Source organism: Loxodonta africana, chromosome 16 (assembly GCF_030014295.1).
Source record: "Loxodonta africana isolate mLoxAfr1 chromosome 16, mLoxAfr1.hap2, whole genome shotgun sequence".
NCBI classification, from domain to species: Eukaryota; Metazoa; Chordata; class Mammalia; order Proboscidea; family Elephantidae; genus Loxodonta; species Loxodonta africana.
In genome coordinates this window covers 21,834,517-21,856,824 of record NC_087357.1, presented here as the reverse complement: position 1 = coordinate 21,856,824, position 22,308 = coordinate 21,834,517, and the positions used below count along the sequence as shown (strand labels likewise).

General features: G+C 43.0%; 1 protein-coding gene across 40 annotated transcripts in view; it reads left to right on the top strand.

Moving 5' to 3' along the window:
- TCF7L2 (transcription factor 7 like 2) overlaps positions 1–22,308 on the top strand; it is a 238,739-nt gene that overhangs the window by 73,655 nt on the left and 142,776 nt on the right. For 37 of the 40 annotated variants that reach the window (XM_064269290.1, XM_064269287.1, XM_064269285.1 and 34 more), the window contains one exon: positions 14,967–15,068. The exons of 2 other annotated variants lie outside the window; for them this stretch is intronic. In XM_064269290.1, the coding sequence (XP_064125360.1) occupies positions 14,967–15,068 (102 nt within the window). Of the gene's footprint in view, positions 1–2,173; positions 9,186–14,966; positions 15,069–22,308 lie in introns of those variants that run through there. One more of the 40 variants, XM_023546703.2, reaches the window with a different exon arrangement.

Sequence of the window (22,308 nt, the reverse complement as noted above, 5' to 3'; positions counted from 1 at the left end):
CCCAAATGAGGTTTTTGTTCTCGAAATACCTCCTGGTAGTTGATTCAAGGAAACCCCGGGCTGGGTTCAGGGGCATGGTTTCTCTTGCCTGCAGGCTACCGTCTTGCCTCTTCTTTCTAGATCTTCCTCCCTCTCCCACCCCCATCAAGCCCACCCCCCAAATGCCGTGCCACCCCTGGGGCACCCCGCCTCTCTGTGACTTGACAGCGGTTTGCACAGTGAGGCTTTGTTGTGAACTGCGACCCATCCTCACTCTTGACTTTGCCATCCCCCTCCAAGCACCGAGTCCCTCTGGAACGCTTGGAAAGAATTTGGGGTGTGGACTTCCTTGAGTGACTAGGATTAGACCCGTGGAGTCTGCAGTCAGACGAGAAATGTGGGGGCAAAGGGAACTATTGTGTGAAGCTTCTCAGGACAGAAAGCCCGCCTTCATCTTGTACTGTGCCCAATGGACAATGGAGACATTCAGCTTATGTCTGAAAGGAAAGTGGGCCGGGATGGTCTAGCAGACCTCCCAGACGAGAGCTTGTAGGAGAAGCAAATAGAGACAAGGATTACCAACGGGGCAAACAACTGGGGCTGAGTCCTGGGAGAGAATGTTTATTTCCTTGCTCTCTAGGAGGGATTTGGAAAGAGCCATAATCCTGGGTAAGGAGTAATTTGTTACAGCAAGATGATACTTGAGTGGCAGGCCACTTCTGGCTGAGGCAGCAAGACTATGTACAAGGGGGGTCGAGGGGCCTCCAGAAGGTCAGCTGCATGTAAATCTTCACCCTGGCCGGGGGGCTGGTTCTTCCCCAAGCAAAATGAACCAGACGTGCCGCTGACCTTTCGGCTTCCTGGGTGTAGCTTTACCAAGCATCTCCACACGCTTGTCACAGCAAGAATTTGACAACAAAAATTCGGACAGGGGAGACCTCAGTTGAGCCACTGGCCTCTTTCAAATATGACAGGGAGAAAAAAAAACAAAAGGAAATGCTGCCTGGTTTTCACGGTTTCATTTGGAGGTTGAGAACATGAGTCAGTGTCTGTCTTGCATTTGGTTCCTCCGCAGACAGACGAAAGTAAGTTAATTCATTGTGCGCTGATTGCTAAGTCTTTTATTATTGTTGTTGTGGGGTGGGGGGACGAAATGTGAACAGGGAGAAGAACCTAATCAGAAAAACCCACGCCTGGAGTGTCCAAAGCCATGGAGAAAGGAAGGAATTTTTTTAAAAAATAATTTTTATTGTGCTTTAAGTGAAAGTTTACAAATCAAGTCAGTCTGTCACATATAAGCTTATATACACCTTACTCTATACTCCCATTTATTCTCCCCCTAATGAGCCAGCCCTTCCAGTCTCTCCTTTCATGACAATTTTGCCAGTTTCTATAACCCTCTCTACCCTCCTGTCTCCCCTCCAGACGGGAGATGCCAACACAGTTTCAAGTGTCCACCTGATACAAGTAGCTCACTCTTCATCAGTATCTCTCTCCTACCCATTGTCCAGTCCCTTCCATGTCTGATGAGTTGTCTTCGGGAATGGTTCCTGTCCTGGGCCAACAGAAGGTTTGGGGACCGTGACCGCTGGGATTCCTCTAGTCTCAGTCAGACCATTAAGTATGGTCTTTTTATGAGAATTTGGGGTCTGCATCCCACTGATCTCCCGCTCCCTCAGGGGTTCTCTGTTGTGCTCCCTGTCAGGGCAGTCATTGGTTGTGGCCGGGCACCATCTAGTTCTTCTGGTCTCAGGATGATGTAAATCTCTGCTTCACGTGGCCCTTTCTGTCTCTTGGGCTCATAATTATTGTGTGCCCTTGGTGTTCTTCATTCTCCTTTGATCCAGGTGGGTTGAGACCAATTGATGCATCTTAGATGGCCGCTTGTTAGCATTTAAGACCCCAGACACCACATTTCAAAGTGGGATGCAGAATGTCTTCATAATAGAGTTATTTTGCCAATTGACTTAGAAGTCCACTTAAGCCATAGTCCCCAAACCCCCACCCTTGCTCCAGTGACCTCCGAAGCATTCAGTTCATCTCAGAAACTTCTTTGCTTTTGGTCCAGTCCAGTTGAGCTGACCTTCCCTGTATTGAGTATTGTCCTTCCCTTCAGCTAAAGTAGTTCTTATCTACTAACTAATCAGTAAATAACCCTCTCCCACCCACCCTCCCTCCCTCCCTCCCTCCCCCCTCCCCGTAACCACAAAAGTATGTGTTCTTCTCAGTTTATACTATTGTTCTCAAGATCTTACAATTGTGGTCTTATACAATATTTGTCCTTTTGCATCTGACTAATTTCACTCAGTATAATACCTTCCAGGTTCCTCCATGTTATGAAATGTTTCACAGATCCGTCACTGTTCTTTATCGATGCGTAGTATTCCATTGGGTAAATATACCATAATTTATTTAACCATTCATCCGTTGATGGACACCTTGGTTGCTTCCAGCTTTTTGCTATTGTAAACAGAGCTGCAATAAACATGGGTGTGCGTATATCTGTTCGTGTAAAGGCTCTTATTTCTCTAGGGTATATTCCAAGGAGTGGGCTTTCTGGGTTGTGTGGTAGTTCTATTTCTAACATTTTAAGAAAACGCCAGATAAATTTCCAAAGTGGTTGTACCATTTTACATTCTCACCAGCAGTGTATAAGAGTTCCAATCTCTCCGCAGCCTCTCCAGCATTAGTATTTTGTGTTTTTTGGATTAATGCCAGCCTTGTTGGCGTGAGATGGAATCTCATCGTAGTTTTAATTTGCATTTCTCTCATAGCTAATGATCGAGAGCATTTTCTCATGTATCTGTTAGCTGCCTGAATATCTTCTTTAGTGAAGTGCGTGTTCATATCCTTTGCCCACTTTTTGATTGGGTTGTTTGTCTTTTTGTGGTTGAGTTTTAACAGAATCATATAGATTTTAGAGATCAGGTGCTGGTCGGAGATGTCATAGCTGAAAATTCTTTCCCAGTCTGTGGGTGGTCTTTTTACTCTTTTGGTGAAGTCTTTGGATGAGCATAGGTATTTGATTTTTAGGAGCTCCTAGTTATCTGGTTTCTCTTCGTCATTTTTAGTAATGTTTTGTATTCTGTTTATGCCTTGTATTAGGGCTCCTAATGTTGTCCCTAATTTTCTTCCATGATCTTTATCGTTTTAGTCTTTATGTTTAGGTCTTTGATCCACTTGGAGTTAGTTTTTGTTCATGGTGTGAGGTATGGGTCCTGTTTGATTTTTTTGCAAATGGATATCCAGTTATGCCAGCACCATTTGTTAAAAAGACTATCTTTTCCCCAATTAACTGACACTGGGCTTTTGTCAAATATCAGCTGCTCATATGTGGATGGATTTATATCTAGGTTCTCAATCCTGTTCCCTCAATCCTGTCTATGTGCCTGTTGTTGTACCAGTACCAGGCTGTTTGGACTACTGTGGCTGTATAATAGCTTCTGAAGTCAGGTAGAGTGAGGCCTCCCACTTTCTTCTTCTTTTTCAGTAATGCTTTACTTATCGGGGCTTCTTTCCCTTCCACATGAAGTTGGTGATTTGTTTCTCCATCACCTTAAAAAATGTCATTGGAATTTGGATCGGAAGTGCATTGTATGTATAGATGGCTTTTGGTAGAATAGACATTTTTACTATGTTAAGTCAGGAAGGAATTTTTGAAGTTCTTGATTTTAGTATTTGCTGGATATCTGATGATTCATGCATTTAAAATAGCCCTCCCGGGTCACCTGGACCCTGTTCCTTGTTGGCTTTGTTCCTCTCAGAGATCATCTAATGGCTACATCTCCAACAAATTTGCATGGTAGGCCTGTAACTTCTGACTTTTAAGTCCCCTGTGCAGTTGGAGGAAGAAACAGCAGATCTTAACTATCCTGGACCTTGTGTGAGTCTTTTCCTTGCCTCCATTTGTAAGGTTTATGCTTTGATGTCAAATACATGGTGAGGAAGTCAGTTGGGAGACTTGGGAGAGGTAAATGATTTCATGCCCATTTTTTAGATGGAGAAACTGAGGTACAAAGAGATGGTGACCTATTTGAGGTCTCAGGAAAGTGGGCATTGGTTACGAGTCAGGTTTCTAAGCTGTCTTTGACCCTCTGTGTCGCTCATTGTTTTCAAATATGTCTCGAAACAGTTTTTACACACGTCCCCTTCTCTCTCCACACTTTTAATTCAGGCTACATACTGTTCTTCTCATCTTTTATGAAGTCGTAGAGTTTCCTGCCTCTGTAACTGTCTCTTCCCAGGATCCAACACTAACCAAAATCACATTTGGAAATTGCTTGTTTCCCAAAAGGCAGGGCTGGCTTTGGAGGGCATGTTTTTCTAAGAGTGGGTTCCCATGTTTTTCTCTTCATTCTTTAGGCATTACTGGTGGGGTGTGTATGTGAATGTGTGTTGTCGTCCCTTTTTTCCTCTTTGTCTCATAAATGAATGTGATGCTCCTCCGGTGACTTGGTGCATTCTTATTCCAGAATGTTCTAGATCCAGCTGAGCTCTTGGTTCAGAGGCATTCATTATTTGTTAGTTGCCAGCTGGGAAGCCGTGGGGCAGGAGCTTACGCTGCTCTGTCTTGGAGGCTGGCTTTTTGGAGACCTGTTTGAGCCAGCTGGGAGGGCAAGGGCTCTGCCTGTCAAGATTTTCCAGTGGCTTCCTCTCTTCTGACCCTTGGTTCTGGGACTTGGATATTTGGGGTAGAGCTGACATTTGTTTGAAATCCAGAGCCTTTTGGGGGGACTCAGTCTAGGGGCTGCATGAAGACTTAGAGATGGCTAGTTCTGGACTAAGGAGTCCTGGTGGCGCAGTGGTTAAGTGCTTCACTGCTAACTGGAAGGTCCGTGGTTTGAAGCCACCCAGTGGCTCCACAGAGAAAAGACCTGGTGATCTGCTCCCATAAAGGTTACAACCTAGGAAACCCTATGGGGCAGTTCTGTTTTGTCACATGGGGCTGCTTTGAGTCAGAATAGGCTTAACAACACAATAACAACAGTTCTGTCCTGCTTTTGGTCATGATGGCATGAGATTCTGCGTGTCTAAGGCTGGTTTCCCACCAGCCACCTGTGTAGGGGCTGTACCCTTTCTTCAACCCCCATGCTCCTTCTTACCCCTCCCTTGGAGATTGCTGTCCTGTCCTGTGCTTGGACAAGTCCTGCCCATTGCCCATTCTGCTCAGTCTCTTGAGAGTTCACCTGTAGTGAATGGAAAGACTCAGCAGGGTGTGGGTGAAACACTTCTGGCCTGAAAATACTGCAGCCTGAAATTCTGGTTTGAAATCCCTCGTAACTATATGACTTATGTCACCCAATTGCTCTCTGCCTCAGTTTCTTATTTAAAATAGTTTGGAGATCATTTGCTTTAACTACTGTATTTTTGTGCAAATAATGCACACCTTCTACGTTTGTTTGCCACCTGTAGCCCTCCTCCCATGAGATATTTTTGTGTCACTATGCCAACTTTTTTTTTTACATGTTGCTGTAAAAAATTAGCATAGCATAGCGGGGCTGGCAAACAGACATAGAAGGCAAGTGTTATTTGTGTAAAAATACGACACCTTAAAAAAGGATGTAGTAACAATCAGTTTAGAGTATGGAAAGAGCTTTTGATAAAGTGGAATTTACAAATATATGACTTCATTTTTACTGATACTCCCTAGCACTTAATAGTGAAGGGAGCCCTGGTGATGCAGTAGTTAAGTGCTTGGCTGCTAAATGAAAGGTTGGAGGTTCAAACTCACCAGCTGCTTGTCGGAAGAAAGACCTGGCAATCTGCTTCTGTAAAGATTTCAGCCTTGGAAACCCTATGGGGCAGTTCTGTTCTGTCCTACAGGGTCACTGTGAGTTGGAATCAGCTCAACAGCAATGGGCTCGGGGCCCCACTCCCAGATATTTTGATTTAGTAGATCTGGAGTGGGCCAGGAGCTAAGTGTCCCTGTATATGCCAGCTGGGTTTGGCAACTGCAGGACCATGTTACCATTATTAATCAAATCCTTATTTACAGTGTTTCTACTTATTTCCTTTGTGCCAGTCCCTGTACCATTAGCTTATTGACCTACTGACTGGACCTTAGATGACGTTTCTAGGCCTCAAAACATCTAGTTTACACCAGACGCACAGCATATGCTTGGTAAATGCTGCAGGAATTCACATGTTAGAATAGAAAGGGATTTTTAGATCATGCACCTCAGTTTCCTGTTATGGACTTAGACTCAGAGTTGGGGAGGGCCTTGTGCACTGAAAAGGTGAAGGAATTTGCCTAGTTAGTGGAAGAGCTGGGCCTGAAAAATAGTTTTCTGGACTTCTGCTCACCACCATGCTACTTCCAGGGGACAATCCAAATTTTAAGAGTGACTTTCTTTGGGGACAGCCTACGGAGGCCATCTGGGTGCGAGAGGAAGGGCCTGGAGAAATTCTATCCAGGCTGTGCTTCGGTGAGCTGCTGTACCATAGCCTCCCTGCAAAACCACTGACCTGGCAAATGAAAAAATAGCTGAGGGGCTGGGCTATTGAATTGTTGACAGGGTAAAGAAAACCGTGAATCTCTAACTTTGGTTATTGGATTCTTTTCTTGTTATTTGCTTGCTTTGTTGTATTTTCCCCTTATGACCAGTGGCCTCAGTAGAAAAATCTCCTTGGAGGAAAATAATTTTTACTTAGCTACCTGGAAACCCTGGTGGGGTAGTGGTTAAGTGCTACGGCTGCTAACCAAAGGGTCAGCAGTTCGAATCTACCAGGCGCTCCTTGGAAACTCTATGGGGCAGTTCTGCTCTGTCTATCGGGTTGCTATGAGTTGGAATCGATTCGACGGCACTGGGTTTGGTTTGGTTTTTGGTTACCTGGAGGGAGAGATGATAGATGCTGGAGAAGGCTTGTTTATTACCTTGGAGACGTTGTAAGATATACCTTTAACCATGCACTTTGAGACACCAACCCCTGGTTGGCCTTCAGGCAAGGGTGCCTAGCAGTTGATAGAAAACCTGGGAAGATAGAAAAAAATAAATAAATAAAATAAAAAAAAATGTTTTTTTTTTTTTTTGGGGGGGAGAGAAATAAGGTGCGTTAGGGAATGCCTGGTGGAGGTATACTGGCGGTCTTGAGGCCTGTGTACTTCACTCTGGACTGTCCCTGTGACCACAGGCAAGCAGTGTCTTACACTATTGCCTTTAGTTTCCTCCTTGGTAAAATGTTAATAACTCTCTGCCCATGTACTTCACAGGGTTATTGTGACTATAGTTACAAACTATAAAAAAAGCCCAGTTGCCACTGAGTTAATTCTGACTCATGGTGACCCCATGTATACCAAGCAGAACTGTGCTACACAGGATTGTCAGTGGATATTTTTTCAGAAGTATATCGCCAGCCCTTTCTTTCTGGAGCACCTCTGGGTAGACTTGAACCTCCAACCTTTAAATTAGTGGCGAGTGAGTTAATCAGGGACTCAGTGAACTCTAAATTACTCTTTAAATGTTAAGTGATACTATTGGGGCCCTTTCAATTGTTATGATCTGGATGGCAAAGGTTAACTGTAAAGATTTCATTTAAAAATCTTAAGACGACTGGCACATGGAAATAGAGAAACTAGGCTATGAAAAACACTGTTTTACACGGGTGCCAAGGTGTCTCAGCCTCTCCCTGACCCATGTTTCTTTTATGTTGAGAAATGGGATAGTGACTTTAAGGGAAACATTTTTGAGTCCCTACTTGGTTGGGTTTCATTAAAACAAACAAACAATAAAAACCTGAATATTCTCTATGGTGTTAACTGTCTCCAAGATTGAAGTGAACCCACCTTCTGAGGTCCATAGTTTTCTTATCCCAGGTGACAGTAGTACATACTAACTTAGCCTAAAATCTAACAACTAGAAGTCATACCTGCCTGCATTTCTTTTTCAATGCAGTCATGCTTTATAGGCAAAGTGGAAACTCTCATATGTTCCCTATGGATTTAAGAGGCGATTCCTAGACTGTGCTTTAACCTCGGACAAAGCAGCCAAATCTCCTATACCTTCTGCATGTGCAGGAAAATCTGCCGAACAGATTCGGAAGTGCTGAAGTGACTTTTGAAATCCTTTCACGGAGTTTAAGCGTAGGCATATTTGATCAATGCTAACTTTTGGGAAAACTGTTGGCACCTGTATAATTCACTATTGTCTCAGCTTCTGCCTAACCATTCTGGATAAATTCGGATCACCCTACCTCCAGGGTAAAATTACTGGTATTAAAAAAAAAAATGGGCTGAATTTTCCATCTTCTGTTTCTGAGAAAAGAGGTAGATTCAGAAAGAGACGATTAAACCTACCGGGAAAAAAAAAAGTTTTTTTTTCCCCCCAACAGACTTGTGTGTGTGTGTGTGGGATGCCTGTCTTGTAAGTGTGTCTCAGAAAGATGAGCTCTGGGACGAAACGTGTCTGCTGCCAGGTTTGGTACTGTGTTTATTTTCTCAGTTCTTGAATTTTTCAGGTATTTTCCTCTTGTGATCAGTGGCTTCTGGTGGCCTTGCCTTTTGTATTCAATGATGTGAAAATCATGATCATGCTTCTTCCCCTTCTCTGTTGCATATCTGCAGTAGTTAGGATGCGTGGCCTGTGATGAGGCTACCTGGGGGTGGGGGTGTGTGTGGCAGGGGAACAGGCCCCTGTGAAGGGGAGGAAGAATTAATGACTTTGGATGTGATGGGCCCTGGGTTTGGGGTGTTTAAGCAGAAGATTATCTTTCCATTTTATTGTTGTTTGTTTGCCAGTCTGAAAAGACTTAAAAGTTGCACTTTGGTAGACTAAGAGATTGCTGTCCCTGGATGCATATACCAGGCAGGCAAGCAAGGCTTCAGAAATTTTGAAATCGGCTCTTTCTGATTGATAGACCTCCGATAGGACGTGGTTTTCCAGAAGAGACCAGTTTCATCTCATTGAACAGTCTGTTCAGGCACCATGGTTCCGCTCTTGCCACTCGGACTGATCTCTCTGCCTCGTGCCATGGCTAATGCTACACTTTGGAGGTGGCGGAGTTGGCAGGACCGTGGACATCATTCCAGCCTTGTTACACGGAAAGGGCACGTGATGAAAAGCTCTGGAGAGAAGAGCTTCAGTACCTAAAAAGTTGACTCCAAAGTGTCTGAAGCACGTCACCCCCATAACCTGCGGTGTTTCTGCCGGGTGCTCTTTTGCGGTACTTCGATGACATGTGAGGCATTGCCAGTGGCTCCTGGGAAGTGGGTGAGAACTTCTGAACACGTGAACCTTTTCCAGTCAGAATTGCTCAGGGATTTTTAAAACTTCCAATTTGGAAAGGAGGGGGTAGTTATTTTGGTGAGACTGTGGTCTAGTGGTTAAACCTTGTGACTGGGAGTCACAGCCAGAGGACTCAGATTCTTTTCCAGGCTCTTCCCCCAAAACTCAAGTCTGCCAGTGACGATTCATTCCAAAATATTACTCTTGGGCCACCAAACATGCTTTCCTATGTGATCTTGGCTGCCTGGACTGAGAGCCCGGCGAAGTCAGGTATCCTGACTGACATGATTTTGCAGGCCTTTTTTATACATACATTCATTCATTCATTCCTTCCCTAACCCAAGGAATGGCAATCTACCGCCCATGGGCCAAAGCCAGCCCTACATCCCGCTTTCTTATGGACTGTGATCTTTATATCTTTGAACAGTTGATTAAAAAAAATAAATAAAAAGAAGACTAATATTTCCTGATAAGTGAAAATGATACAAAATTTCAATTTCAGCATCCATCCGTAAAGTTTTATTGGAACACAGCCATGCTCATTTGTTTTTGTATTGCCTGCGGCTGCTTTCCTGTTACAGGCAGAGTTTGAGGAATTGTGACAGAGATGGTATGGCCTGCAAAGCCTAAGGCATTTACTTTTCTGGTGCTTTGTGGAAAAAGTTGGCCAACACGAGCCTAGCCCTGAATAAATAAAAGGATGAGCTGCGCTTGCCCGTTCATCTGTTGAACGAAGTGAATGAAAGGAAGTGCTGCGAAGCTGCTCTGGTGTTTTATCAAGATGTGGAGTTTCCTGGCAGCTTTGTCATCATCACTGGCTGCCTTTGAGCACTCCTGTTTGTTTAATTTGTATAAGAGTTCTCAGAAATAGCCTTAGGGGGCAGGTTCTCTGACCAGTCCCTCGTTGTCACCCTTCTCACTGATGCTGGATTCACAAGGATGAAGATGGCTTTTGGGGAGCAGGTCCTACCATTCTGACTTGAATAGGTGCCAATTACGGCAGAAGCAAAGGAGCCCTGGTGGCACAGGAGTGAAAGCGCTCAGCTGCTAGCCAAAAGGTCAGCAGTTTGAACCCACCAGCTGCTCCATGGGAGAAAGATGTGGGCAGTCTTCTGTAAAAGATTACAGCTTTGGAAAATCTATGGGGCAGTTCTACTCTGTCCTCTAGTGTTGCTATGAGTCAGAATTGACTCAACAGCAATGGGTTTGGTTTTGGTTTTTTGGCTGCAGAAGCTGGATCCTTAGTGGCCTCTTGATTTGGAAGACCCTTCTGCATGCCTTTCTTTTGCCCTTTTTATGGGGAGAGGTGGAGGAGGAGAAATTAGAGATGTTTACCTTTTTCTTCTTGCTGACAATTTAACAGGCTTTTAAAAACTCCTTTGATTCCTTTCAGGCCATTGGGGTTGCACGTATTTCGGGACTTTGCCCAGTGGTCCAAAGCTTAACTTAAGCTCCCTGAGACGTATCATAAAATATGATTTGGAGGAAAACCCTAATGGGCCATGATCAGGACATTATTATTAAACAAAGGATGAAATGCTTAAGCCAAGATGGCCTTATTTTTGGAGCAGACTCCATTTCAACAGTTTTCAAGGGAGGAATTCCCACAGCCCCGTTTGATTGCAGTTTGTTGAAAAGTTTAATGTTTTTGTAGGCAATTCATAATTTCCACGTGGAGCAGCCGGAGAGGAAGAGAGCTGGAACACAGTGTTGTTTTTATAGTGGGGGTGGTGGGAACTCCCCCCCACCCCCAAAAAGAAAAAAGTATGTAAAACCAAAGTTGAACGGTTGGGAAAATCTGGCATGGGGTTCCAGCCCTTTCATAAATCCGAGATGCCCCCTCCTCCTGGTCTTCCTTTAGGACCCAACAGAATAGAATTTTCTGCTGCTTAATGTCTCCCGGAAGGAAAAGATTTTCCTCTAGGCCGTAATAGTACCTAATTTCCTTTTTCTTCCCTTTATTTATTTATTTTCCCGATTAATAAGGACCAATTGCAGGAGATGAAGGAACCTGGGAAACCCATCACTTTTGGAGGAGGTTAATTGTTTCCTTTCAAAAGTCCTGACATAATATTTATGTCCTCCCCCCCCCCCAAAAAAAAAAAAAAAGACTTCTCAGCCAAAATGCCAGCTGAAATCCAGGGTACACGGGCATGGATGTGTGGGGACCCTGCCTCTATGGCGTCAAGCTGCTTTCGGAAGGAGAGGTTGGGACAGTCACTGAGGAGTCCCTGCAGGTTGGTGGAATGGGGCTGTCTTCCACCACCATCTGGATTCCGTTAGCCCTCTCTGGGCAGTGGGGCTGAGTCTCATTTCCTCCAACCAGTAATGTTATATAGGCAGTGATCCTGGGCTGCCCTCACGTAATTGAAAATTACGTGTATTGTAGGCTCGGAGCGCTGAAATTTAGGCTCATAAAAATATGTGGTGCAGGTAGCCTGTGGAGATTGGGTATGGCACACAATGAAGCTTTTATGTAAAGAATTACAAGTCTCTGCATTAATATTGCATTATGGAAATGACAGTTCTTGGGTGGGGCTGGTCCTCAGGGTAGGCCTGTCACCTGAAACAAAGCCTAAATTTCCTAACTCTGTGGAGCTGGTGTTAGGATGCAGTCAGATCAGGTTGGCAGATGACCAGAGATAAGCACGAGTCTGTTAATCGAACACTCCCCACCCTGCACTAAGGGTCAAGTGAGGTGTAGACGTTCAGGCACTCACCATGACACTTCTGTTCTTGGGTTTGCATGGGATAGAGGTGAGTGTTGGTGGGTGTCCATTTTGGCTCACCTCTAGGAAATGACTGTGTTGAGTGATTTGGACCAATACAGCCCATACATTTATGTGGCATGTGAGATGGGGAAGAAGTCAGAGTGAGACAGGGCAGAATAGACTCCCATAGCCATCCTGCTTGTGTCACAGGGCCAAGGGAGACCTTGGAAACGGTTCCTTCAGTGATCCTGAACCTGGGATGATGAGCCCCCAAAGAAGGTGTTTGGAAATGGCTTGGTTGCAAAGATGACTGGGGGGCTTCTGCTGGTATTTACTGTCTAGGGGCCTAGAATCCTAGAAGTCCTTCAGGACTTGGGACAGCCCTTTACCCCCACCCGCATCAGACATAGACCAACCCCTTCAATTTATTAATGAAACACACTACAGGTCCAGAGAGGCCAAGGGATTTGCTTCAAGGTATAAGATACCTTGGGGTGGAGGTCACCAACAGAGCCAGCACCAGTAACCAGGTTTCCTCACTGGAGGAGGCTTCTAGGTAAAAGTTCTGAAGTTGTACAAGGTACTTACTTGCTTCTACCTTGTATATAACTGTTTTTGATGTTTTATGCCATTGAATCAATTCTGACTCATAGCCACCCCATGTGACAGAGCAGAACTGCCCCATAGGGTTTCATAGACTATAATCTTTCTGTTTATAATTTATTTTATTTTTGCTGTTGAGAATGTATACAGCAGAACACACACCAATTTAACAGTTTCTACATGTACAGTTCAGTGACATTGCTTACATTATTTGAGTTGTGTAACCATTCTTACCCTCGTTTTCTGAGTTGTTCCACCCCCATTAACATAGTCAGTTTGATCCCATATAGATAGACCTTAAAATAGCATAATGCTCAAGGCTGACATTCTTTACTACCAAAGAAACAAAAAAAACCCAAACCCATTGCCATTGAGTGGATTCCAACTCATAGCAACCCTCAAGGACAGAGTAAAACAGCCCCATAGAGTTTCCAAGCAGCGCCTGGTGGATTCAAACTGCCAACTTTTTGGTTAGCAGATATAACTCTTAACCACAACGCCACCAGGGTTTCCCATTCTTTACTAGCTAAGCTAAACTATCGTTTGGTTTTAAGAAGACTTCAGAGGGTATTTTTAGTTTAAGGTTTAAAGATTTGTCTCAGGGCAATAGTTTTCGGTGTTCTTCCAGCCTCCATAGCTCCATAAAGTCTGGATTCCATGAGAATTAAAAATTTTGTTCTGCACTTCCTCCTTTTATAGATTCTTATATAAAATCTTTGATCAAAATGTTCATTAGTGGTACTAGGTTATAATCTTTATGAAAGCAGATCACCAGGTCTTTTCTCCCACGAGGTCCTTTCTACAGCAGAACAGCATGTGGGTTTGAACCGCCAACCTTTTGGTTAGCCAACTGGCACTTAACCATTGTGCCATCTATGTTGGAAAAATATCCGGGTATGTTGGCAGGTAGTTTGTGAGCAAGGGTCTTCCAGCTTTAGCTGTGACGGAGTTTTGTTTTAGTTTGCTGGAAGAGTCATCTCTTTGGGGAATCCAGTGGATGGGCTTGTGGATGGCTTTGGTCTTTTCCATTTCACGTGGGGTTTGCTCAAAGTCTTTTCTTCTTTCTGGAATGCCTTTGCAGTCCTTTTCCTTTCTATTGAAATTTTACGTATCAAGACTTACCCTGTGCGTCCTTCCCAAGTCCCGTTTCCTCAGAAATACTGTATTCTTTCTTGGCACTCCCTGGGCACAGTGTATATGTCACAACTTCACCACTTCGGTCTTGAGTTGTCTGTGTGTGTGATTGGCTCCCGCACTGGTGTGTAAGTTTCCTGAGGGCAGACATCTTTGTATCTGCATAATGCTTGCAAGAAAGTGGTGTACAGAGCAAGGTTTAATTGATGTTCATTGAGTAAAATTTCCTGTAGAATTAATATTAAAACTAGCCATTTATTTTGCTTTGGGTCTCTGAAAAGATCAAGCTGGCTCCTTACATGCCCTCCAAACATTAGCTGATGCCTTAGTCAGTTGGCCCTTAGAGGTGCAAAGGCTGGTATTGATGTCGTTGTTAAAACCTTGTAATTGTGTCCAAGTTTTGTTTGTCTGAAGATTTTGTGTAAAACTGATGATGATGTCATCAACCAAAATCACATGTCTGGAAGTAGCCAATATATGTGTTGAATATATCTGTGACTGGGCGAGCCATTTCACCTCAATTTTCCTATCTGTGAAATGGAGAGTCAGATCAACTGAGTGTTCAGGTCCCTCTAAAAGCTGATATATCATTTTTGACCGAAGCCATTCTTTCTCTTGTTGCCCATACCTTCATTTTCTACCTAGAGAAGGATGGGGATAGACATAATTGGCTTACACCTTTATTTTATCCCTATAGTAAACCTGTGCATATTTACTAATTTTTCTGGTGCATAGAGGTTTGAGGATGAGTGTATTAATTGCATTGTGCCCTGTTTGTATGTCTTTTACTGAAAAATATTCTTGTTTTGTAGGCTTTTGGAAGGGATGAGAAATTCTGTCCTCGCTTCACTCAAGTAGCCTCTACTGGGTAAAGGAAGGTTGTCCACATGTACTCAGCCTTCTTTAAAGTGAAGCATGATGACATTTATAAAAGGAAGGTCAACAGTTCGCTGAAAGAGCAGATGCAGAGTGACGGTCTCCTAGGACACTGCTAGCTTGAGATTTCTTTTTGCTTTTTTCTCAGGAATAGTCTGTTCCCTCCCACTGCCCCCTCTAGACAAGGTAGTATTAATGATATCATTTTATCTGAAGCTACTGTCTAGTTTGAATGCAAAGACTATTGATGTTCTAGATATGTGCACACTGAACATGAACTAGAAGGAAGGACCAGTTGGCATTGCTTGATTTTGTTATTATTTGCACACTTTTAAGTTATTCAGTCTCTGACACATGTAACAGTTATCTCTTGTTCTAGCTGCTTTGCATTTCTTTTCTAAATTCATTGTTTTCCCTTTCCATTTTTGTTTCCTCCATCCAGTATCTCCAGATGAAATGGCCACTGCTTGATGTTCAAGCAGGGAGCCTCCAGAGTAGACAAGCCCTCAAGGACGCCCGGTCTCCATCCCCGGCACACATCGTTGTAAGTAACCTCACAAAGACAGTTGCTTCCTTCATTGGGGGGAGATGAAGAAAAAGCTCTTTTGATGATAACAGGCCTTTGTCAGTCCGTCTTTCTTTAAAAAAAAAAAAAAAAAAAAAAAATTTTTTTTTTTTTTTTTTGGAATGCTGTTTGGATATGGTTTATGTGTATAAGGTACTCTTTTTCTGCTATTGGACTTTAGAGATCGTAGTCTACCCTGAAATTTTCTAAACCTTCCCATCTCCTTTTTCTCCATGTATTTAATCTAGTCTTATGGGGCCCATGGTTTGGGGGGAGAGTAGAAATGGTATCAAAGCAATTAAAAAAAAAAAAAAAACCCGAAACCTTTTCTGAAAAAGCCATTTGGGGGAGGGAAGGTTGAGGAGGAAGGAATCAGAAAACTCAAAAAGAAGCCCTGGATTTTAAGCTTACAAATGCCAGACCCTTCCCACAATTTATCATAATATTTGTTGAAAAATAACATTCTACACTAACATTAGATTTTTTTTTTTTTCCTGGGGGGTGCCTGGGCTGATTGATTCTAAACCTAGAGTAGAAGTGAACTTGGAAAGGCTTACATAAAATTTAATCTGTATATCCATGGATTTGAAAGTGTGTGGGCTGGATATAGGAAACATTTGTTTTTAGGACAAAGAGACTGCAACATAAAGTGTGTGTCTACATATATTTTTAATGCACTTTCTTAGGATTTTGTGGGCTTTGAAAGTGAAATTTACAAATTAACCTCTTGAGAAGATAGCTCAGCCTTATTAGAATATTCCCTTCTATATGTTTATATCAAGAGCTGGACTTCATACTTTAGAAATAATTAATGGGAAACATTTTTGAAATGACTCCATAACAGGTAGAATTAGGCAAAACATGAAACAATTCATGTATTTTTAATTTAAGTATCATGGAAAATGTTATCGTTAATATATTTGCCTCTATTTTAGACTGCCTCATTCTTTAGCTTGCTATAATTGAGTATACATTATTTAATGAATTATGCCTCTGTTATATGAACATAAGCTTATATATGTGTGTGTATACACATACACACATATATATGAGACTGTATACATATGTGTGGGTATATATATGTATATTACAAAATAATTTATTTCCATAAAAGCACATTTTGAGCTATCATTTGTAAAAATGTCTTATTTTCTTATGGTATGAGGCAAACAGAAAGAAGATTGATATTTGCCAGAAACACCCTCCTTCCCCTGAGCCCGTAATAAATGGATGCTCCTAATTAGACATGCTCCTGTAATGTCAAGATTTGAGGACTGGAAGTGATCTCTTATCATCTAGGCCCAACTTGCTCTCAGAAAAGGAAACTGAGGCCCAGAGATGCCAAGTGAATTGCCCAATGTCACACGCTAAGTTAGTGGCTAGAGCAAAGACTAGATCCAATTCCCCACTCCGTTTCCAGGGCCCTGTGGTGTGTTAAAAGTAACTTTCCATGGCTGATTCTACTTTTCCTTACTATGAATGGGGACATTATCAGGGACAGTGACCTAGGCTTAAAGAAATTGCTGGCCAGGGGTTCTGGTGCAGATTTCTCTTAGAAAAGTGAGTGTCATGTTAAAAATGTCTTAACAATATACACAGATTTTTAAAAAGTGTGAGAGTTACATAGTTCTCTTAGAAGGTAACACGAGGTGGCCTGTTTTACTTTTCTTGCCTCCCTGAGTTTCCAAATATAGTCCAGGCTTCAAAAATTCATTTCTCTGCTTTTGGGATTGCTTGGTGAGGTTTTTCCACATTTTCTAGCTATGGAGAAAAGGACATTATCTTTAAGATCTCATGGGGGGCTTTTTTTCTCTTTGAGTGTGGAGAGAAGGTATAAATCCTGGAAGTGCTTCAGAGCGGACAGCCCCTCCTGGATGTGGCATGGAGCTCCATGGGCTTGTAGTGATGAGCTTTTCCCCCGTGAAAGAGTAGGGATTTGTCTATTCAGAGAGAGAGAGAATGCTGTCTGCCCTTAACCCCCACCTCGCCCCCCCTGCCCAAATCCCAACAAGAATGGTTGCCACAATTTAGGTTCTAAGGACCTTATTTTCATGTGTAGAAATTAAGGCTCTGGAGAGACTTAACTGGTTTTTTTCCAGAGCCAATGTGGATTTTGGCCGGGGGAGTAGGGAGGGGACTTCAGTTCCTTTTTCCTCTGCTCTTTAATAGAAGGCATGTTTACCATAGCAACCACTTGGGAGCACACACCACCTTTGAGATGGAGACCCTTGTCCAAAGGAGCCACAGCTGGCAACTGTAATGCGATCTTTTGTGCCGGCTACTTTGCTCTTGGGAATCTAGGGAGTGGCCCCCACAGAGAGGTTGTGGGCTTGTGGGGGAGGGCAGGCTGGGGAGCTGGGGAGAGGAGAAAAGCCATAAGCTTCGCAAAAAGGAACCCAATTTGTGAAATGCTGAATGTTTGTGGCACTTGAGTGGTGACTTTGGTTAGATGAGTCAGCCTTGTGATTGTGTATTTCTGCAATCTCTACTTGACACTACGGGCTGAGAGGTGGGACACTCTGAAGGGGAGGAGTTAGTAGAGGGACATGGGAAAGTGGGGTGGAAGGAAGACTGGGGACCTTGACCTTTTCATTTACCTGGCCATGTATATTTTTTGGACAGAGGATTCATGCATTTGGGGCTACAAATTTATGATTGCCTTTTCAGTTGTCATAGAATAATGTATCTACTAAAACCAACTTGGCAGCTACAATGTGTCTTTATTTATAAAGGAAGCATTCTGAATTATGGCTGATATATCATTTGAGTCTTTGTATAGTCCAACATTGGCCAGAAGGGTCTGGTTCATGTTAGGTTCGCTGATGAATGGCTAACTTTTCTTCAGACACTGGGGCTCTTTCTCACACTTTGTTTTTCATGCTTTAAAATTAAATGTTGTCACATCACACGGTTTCATCAGATGTGTTTCAAAATAATTGTCTAAAGATAGCTTCCTAATTTCTCTGAAATTTGGATTTATTGTAACTTTTGGGTCAAGCTATTTCATAATTATTTCTGAGGTTTAACTTTGAAAATAGAGAAGTGTTCAGTGTTTGTTAGTAGTCATTAGAGGTTATAACTATTACAAGTTGCTGAGAAAATAACTTTCTCCCTTACCCATTTGGGGCAGAATCTTAAAATGGAAATTTAAAGCATTTTGTTAGAATATTTTAATCTGTTTGGATTTTTTTTTCCATGTGGTATTTGGGTTACCACATTATAAAATATTAACGTGTAAGATAAATGTTCTTAACAAGTGGAGTAAAGTTTATCAGATATTTTAATTAAAAAACAAGTCCCACAAATTTTAGTTCCTGTAACTGATATAGCACCCTGTTTGTTATAATCCACCTGCTCCTAAACTGTGTTCAGAGGAGAGAGGAAGTTATTCCCCAGGGATATGAAGTCTTGATTGGCTGGTCCACAACTGAGAATTTATACAATGGATCAGCCTTCTCTGCCTCTCTGTCTTTCCCTCTCCCCATTCCAGTTGTGGTCAAGTTGATTCTGACTCATGGTGACCCCGTGCGTGTTTCTGAGTAGAACTGTACTCCCCAGGGTGTTCAGTGGCTGCTTTCCTGAAAGTAAATCACCAGGCCTTTCTTCCAAGGCCCTCGAAACTCTAACCTTTCAGTTAGTATCCGAGCACATTAACTCTTTGTACTACCCTGACACTCTCTGTCTCCCCATAAAAAAAAGAAAAAAAGCTTTTTTTTTTAATGGGGATACCCCCCATAAATTCATTGGATTCTTAAAGTTCCAGAGACACAGACCACCTGTCCCAGTCTCCTCCGTTCTCCCCAGTCTTCCTCATCCCGTTTTCTAATTCAAATAACTAGTTCTTTTTTCTTTCTGGTGTTTTTAAATTCGTATGTTTGATTCTTTGCACCTCTTATCCTCTTAAAAACAAGCGCCAAGCAGCCGAGTGGTGCTGCCTGGTGGTGTTTGAGGCCATCTTGGTTGCCCTGCCTGCAGCGGCCCAGTAAGCTGTGGGGTTAGTAGCCACTCCCTGGATACCACCTCCGGTACCTTTGCTAGACAAAGACTTTCATTTAACTTCCTTTGTACACAGCAAAAAAACGATTCTATACCAAAAATGGCAGTATTTTGGTGTAGTATGTATCTTAGAAAACAGCAAAAAGCTTCAAAAGTTCCTGCAATTTTATCTTGGGGGTTTCCTTTTGAAGTAGATGTGGAATTTCACCTTGGAGTAGATTTGTACTGCTGCTTGGTCTTGTGTGTTTTGTTGTGTAATGAGCATTGAGGTGTGGGATGAGAAAGCGGCCTGAATCCGAGGAACAAAGCCCACCAGACAGTGGTGGTGTACCCTTTTTTTGTTGTTATTGCTTAAATGCTGAAAGAACGGAAAACTCTGAGGACATGTAGTGTATGAGTAGAATTTCAGAGAGGCCAGTGCTGCCTGCGCCGAGCATTTTCCAGTAAGCACAGAAGGCACGATGAACCTCTGCTTTTTGTTTCTGAAGAGTTTTGGGAGAACCTACTCAACAATTAATAACCAAAAAGCTGCTTGGAGAGCCTTCTCTTCATTAATGAATGCGTTAAGAGTCTTTTGATGGGTTATTTGGCCTGGGTAGTATTTTCCTCCTCTCCAGTGGAGGTTCACTGGCACTTGGTGTGTGTGAGGAGGCTCTGTCTAGATGCTGAGGCCCAGCAGAACCATCACAGCTGCTACGCGGGTGGGCAGCTCTGTACTACGAGCCATGAAGAAGGTGGGCGGGGTCTGTGAGGGTGCGACCGTGGAGTCCTGATTTCCACTGAGAAGTTGATGGGGAGCACAGTTGTCCCCCAAGACAACCCTATGAGAAAATGGCATTGACAGTGAGATTTGAAGGACCAGTTGGAGTTCGCCAGTTGAAGGTATGGGAGAGAGGAGGTAGGGTATAACATTTCAAGCAAACGTCAAACCATGTAGTATCATGAGGGCATAGGGGGAGTGGCCTGGGCTAGGATCATGGTGAGGATCTGGACTACAACCCTAACCACCTCAGAAAATCACTGAGGGCTTTGGCTGTTACCATAAGGTCACTCATCTTAAGCTGCTGGCAGTGGGGATGGTGAAAGTTAACAGACGGGAGGAATCGGTTGAAGGGAACATCATCAGAACTTGCTGATGGGTTAGAAGCTGGCATGGAGGAAACAAGAAGAGTCCGAGGTAGTTGGATGTTGATGCCGTTTGCTGAGTGGCGAATATCGGAGGAAGAACAGATTTGGGGTGGAAGAGATGTCCCGTTAGAGAGATTAAGATACCAGGTTTATAGCCTCCAGACAATCTGGCATGAAATGGGGAACAGTTCAAACTTTTAATTGGCTCCTTAAGAGTGGTGTTGATTATCTTAAATTTCTGTTGACTTAGAATGTATTTAGGGAAAGAATTCTCCCTTTTCTTCCCTAAAACTTAGATAAGTAGCTTTATTTGGTCTTTCTCGGTCTTGTGTTTACCGTGGATTCACACATTGATTCATTCACTGATTGCTTACAATATGAGAAGAAGTGTTCTAGATACTGAGGGAAAGTGGGGTCGAGGATGAGTGATAACAATAGCAAGTAAGTCTGTAGTGCTTTTGCGTTAGACATTGTTCTAGGTGCCTTGGAGATGTCAACTTGTTGAACCTCACAACCACCCTATGTGGTAGGCACTTTTATCACCCTCATTTAACAGAGGAGGAACTAGGCACAGGGAAGTTAAGTGTTTGCCCAAGGTTCCATGTGTGGGAGTCAGGATGTGAAAGAAGACAGACTGACTCCAGAGTGCCCATCCCCTTAACTCCACTGCAAAGGGGACTGGGGAAGGAAGAGGCAAGTTAGTGGGTACTTTGGGCCTAGTAAGTGCTGCTGGGGGAACACCAGGAGGAGCCCCCAGCCTACCTGGATGGAGTGAGCAGGGCTAGGGTGCCCCTCCAGCTTCACTGGAGTAGGCCGTGATGGTGGCTAGGAATTTGGTTTCTGGGTGTAAATGTTATGGACGCACATTGTGGGAAGGGCAAGCATGCTGTAGTGAATTTGGGGTGATGTGAGCTTATGAACTTGTCCTGATTTCTTGAAAGCTTTCCATCTTGGCTGTCTCCACCCTTTCTTTTATCCCTTTATCTGTGACTCAGCCAGAGTTTCTAGAATACTTGGCATGTGCTTCCTAGTGACTGCTGAGTCAGACCTTTCCCATTTCACAGACGGGTATATGTTTTGTCTCAGGATACAGAGCAAGCCCATGAGCACTGTAAAAAACACGAACGTTTTCATAAGGAGAGCTGCGAGTATGTCGGGATCAGTAGTACTTTGAAGGGAGCGAGTGGATGTAAATTGGGCCAAAATGCAGTCAAAAGTCCAAAGCTTCTGAAGTTTTTGAGGTTTGGGTTCAGAGTTTGGCAGCTGACCACCGTGGTAATAGAAAATATCTGGTCAAGGATTGTGTAAGCAGTTTTATCCCCTTCAGATTAGTATCACAGAAAGTCACAGCCTTAAAATCACATGTCATCTCACCCGGTGCCCACCCCTCTGAGACTGAATCATTGTTAGGTAGTTGTCCATTGTCTTTGCTGCTCTCCAGTGCTCCCAAAGATAGGAGGTCTGTCTCCTGATGTAGACCGCTTTCTTTTGGGACAGTATGGGTTGTTAATAAAGTTCTTTCTTCATGTTGGGCTGAAGTCTTTCCCTTGAAATGCTCACCCCTTGATTTGAGTTTTGCGGGTTCCTTCTGGTCATATTTCAAATTACACGCCCTGAATATTTGAAAATAGCTATTACCTGTTCCCCCGCGCCCAAGTCTTCTCTTCAAAATCATCTTTCTTCAGTTGAAATTCAAATCTTTAGTGTTTGATATCTTACTTAAGAATAAGACTTGCTAATGTTTGATAAACAGCCTACCTTCTAAAGTAAGTGAAACTAATTTTTATATGTAGCTTTTCTCACTCATAAAATTCATATTCATTATAGACGGTTTTTAAAAACAGACCATAACCTCCCCACCCAGAGATTACATTATGAATAATTTGGTATGTTTTCTTCTGGACTTTTTCCTCTAATATTTGTATTTGTTTTTAATGCGCTTGACCTCATAGTATATTTCCAGCCTTGTATTCATTCAAAATGAAAATCACTGTAGTTAATAAGCACTTTCCCATGTCGTTAAAATTCTTAAGGGTCTTTAATGACCATATAAATCAGCCCATAATGTGATTATATCTGAATTTATTTGATCAAT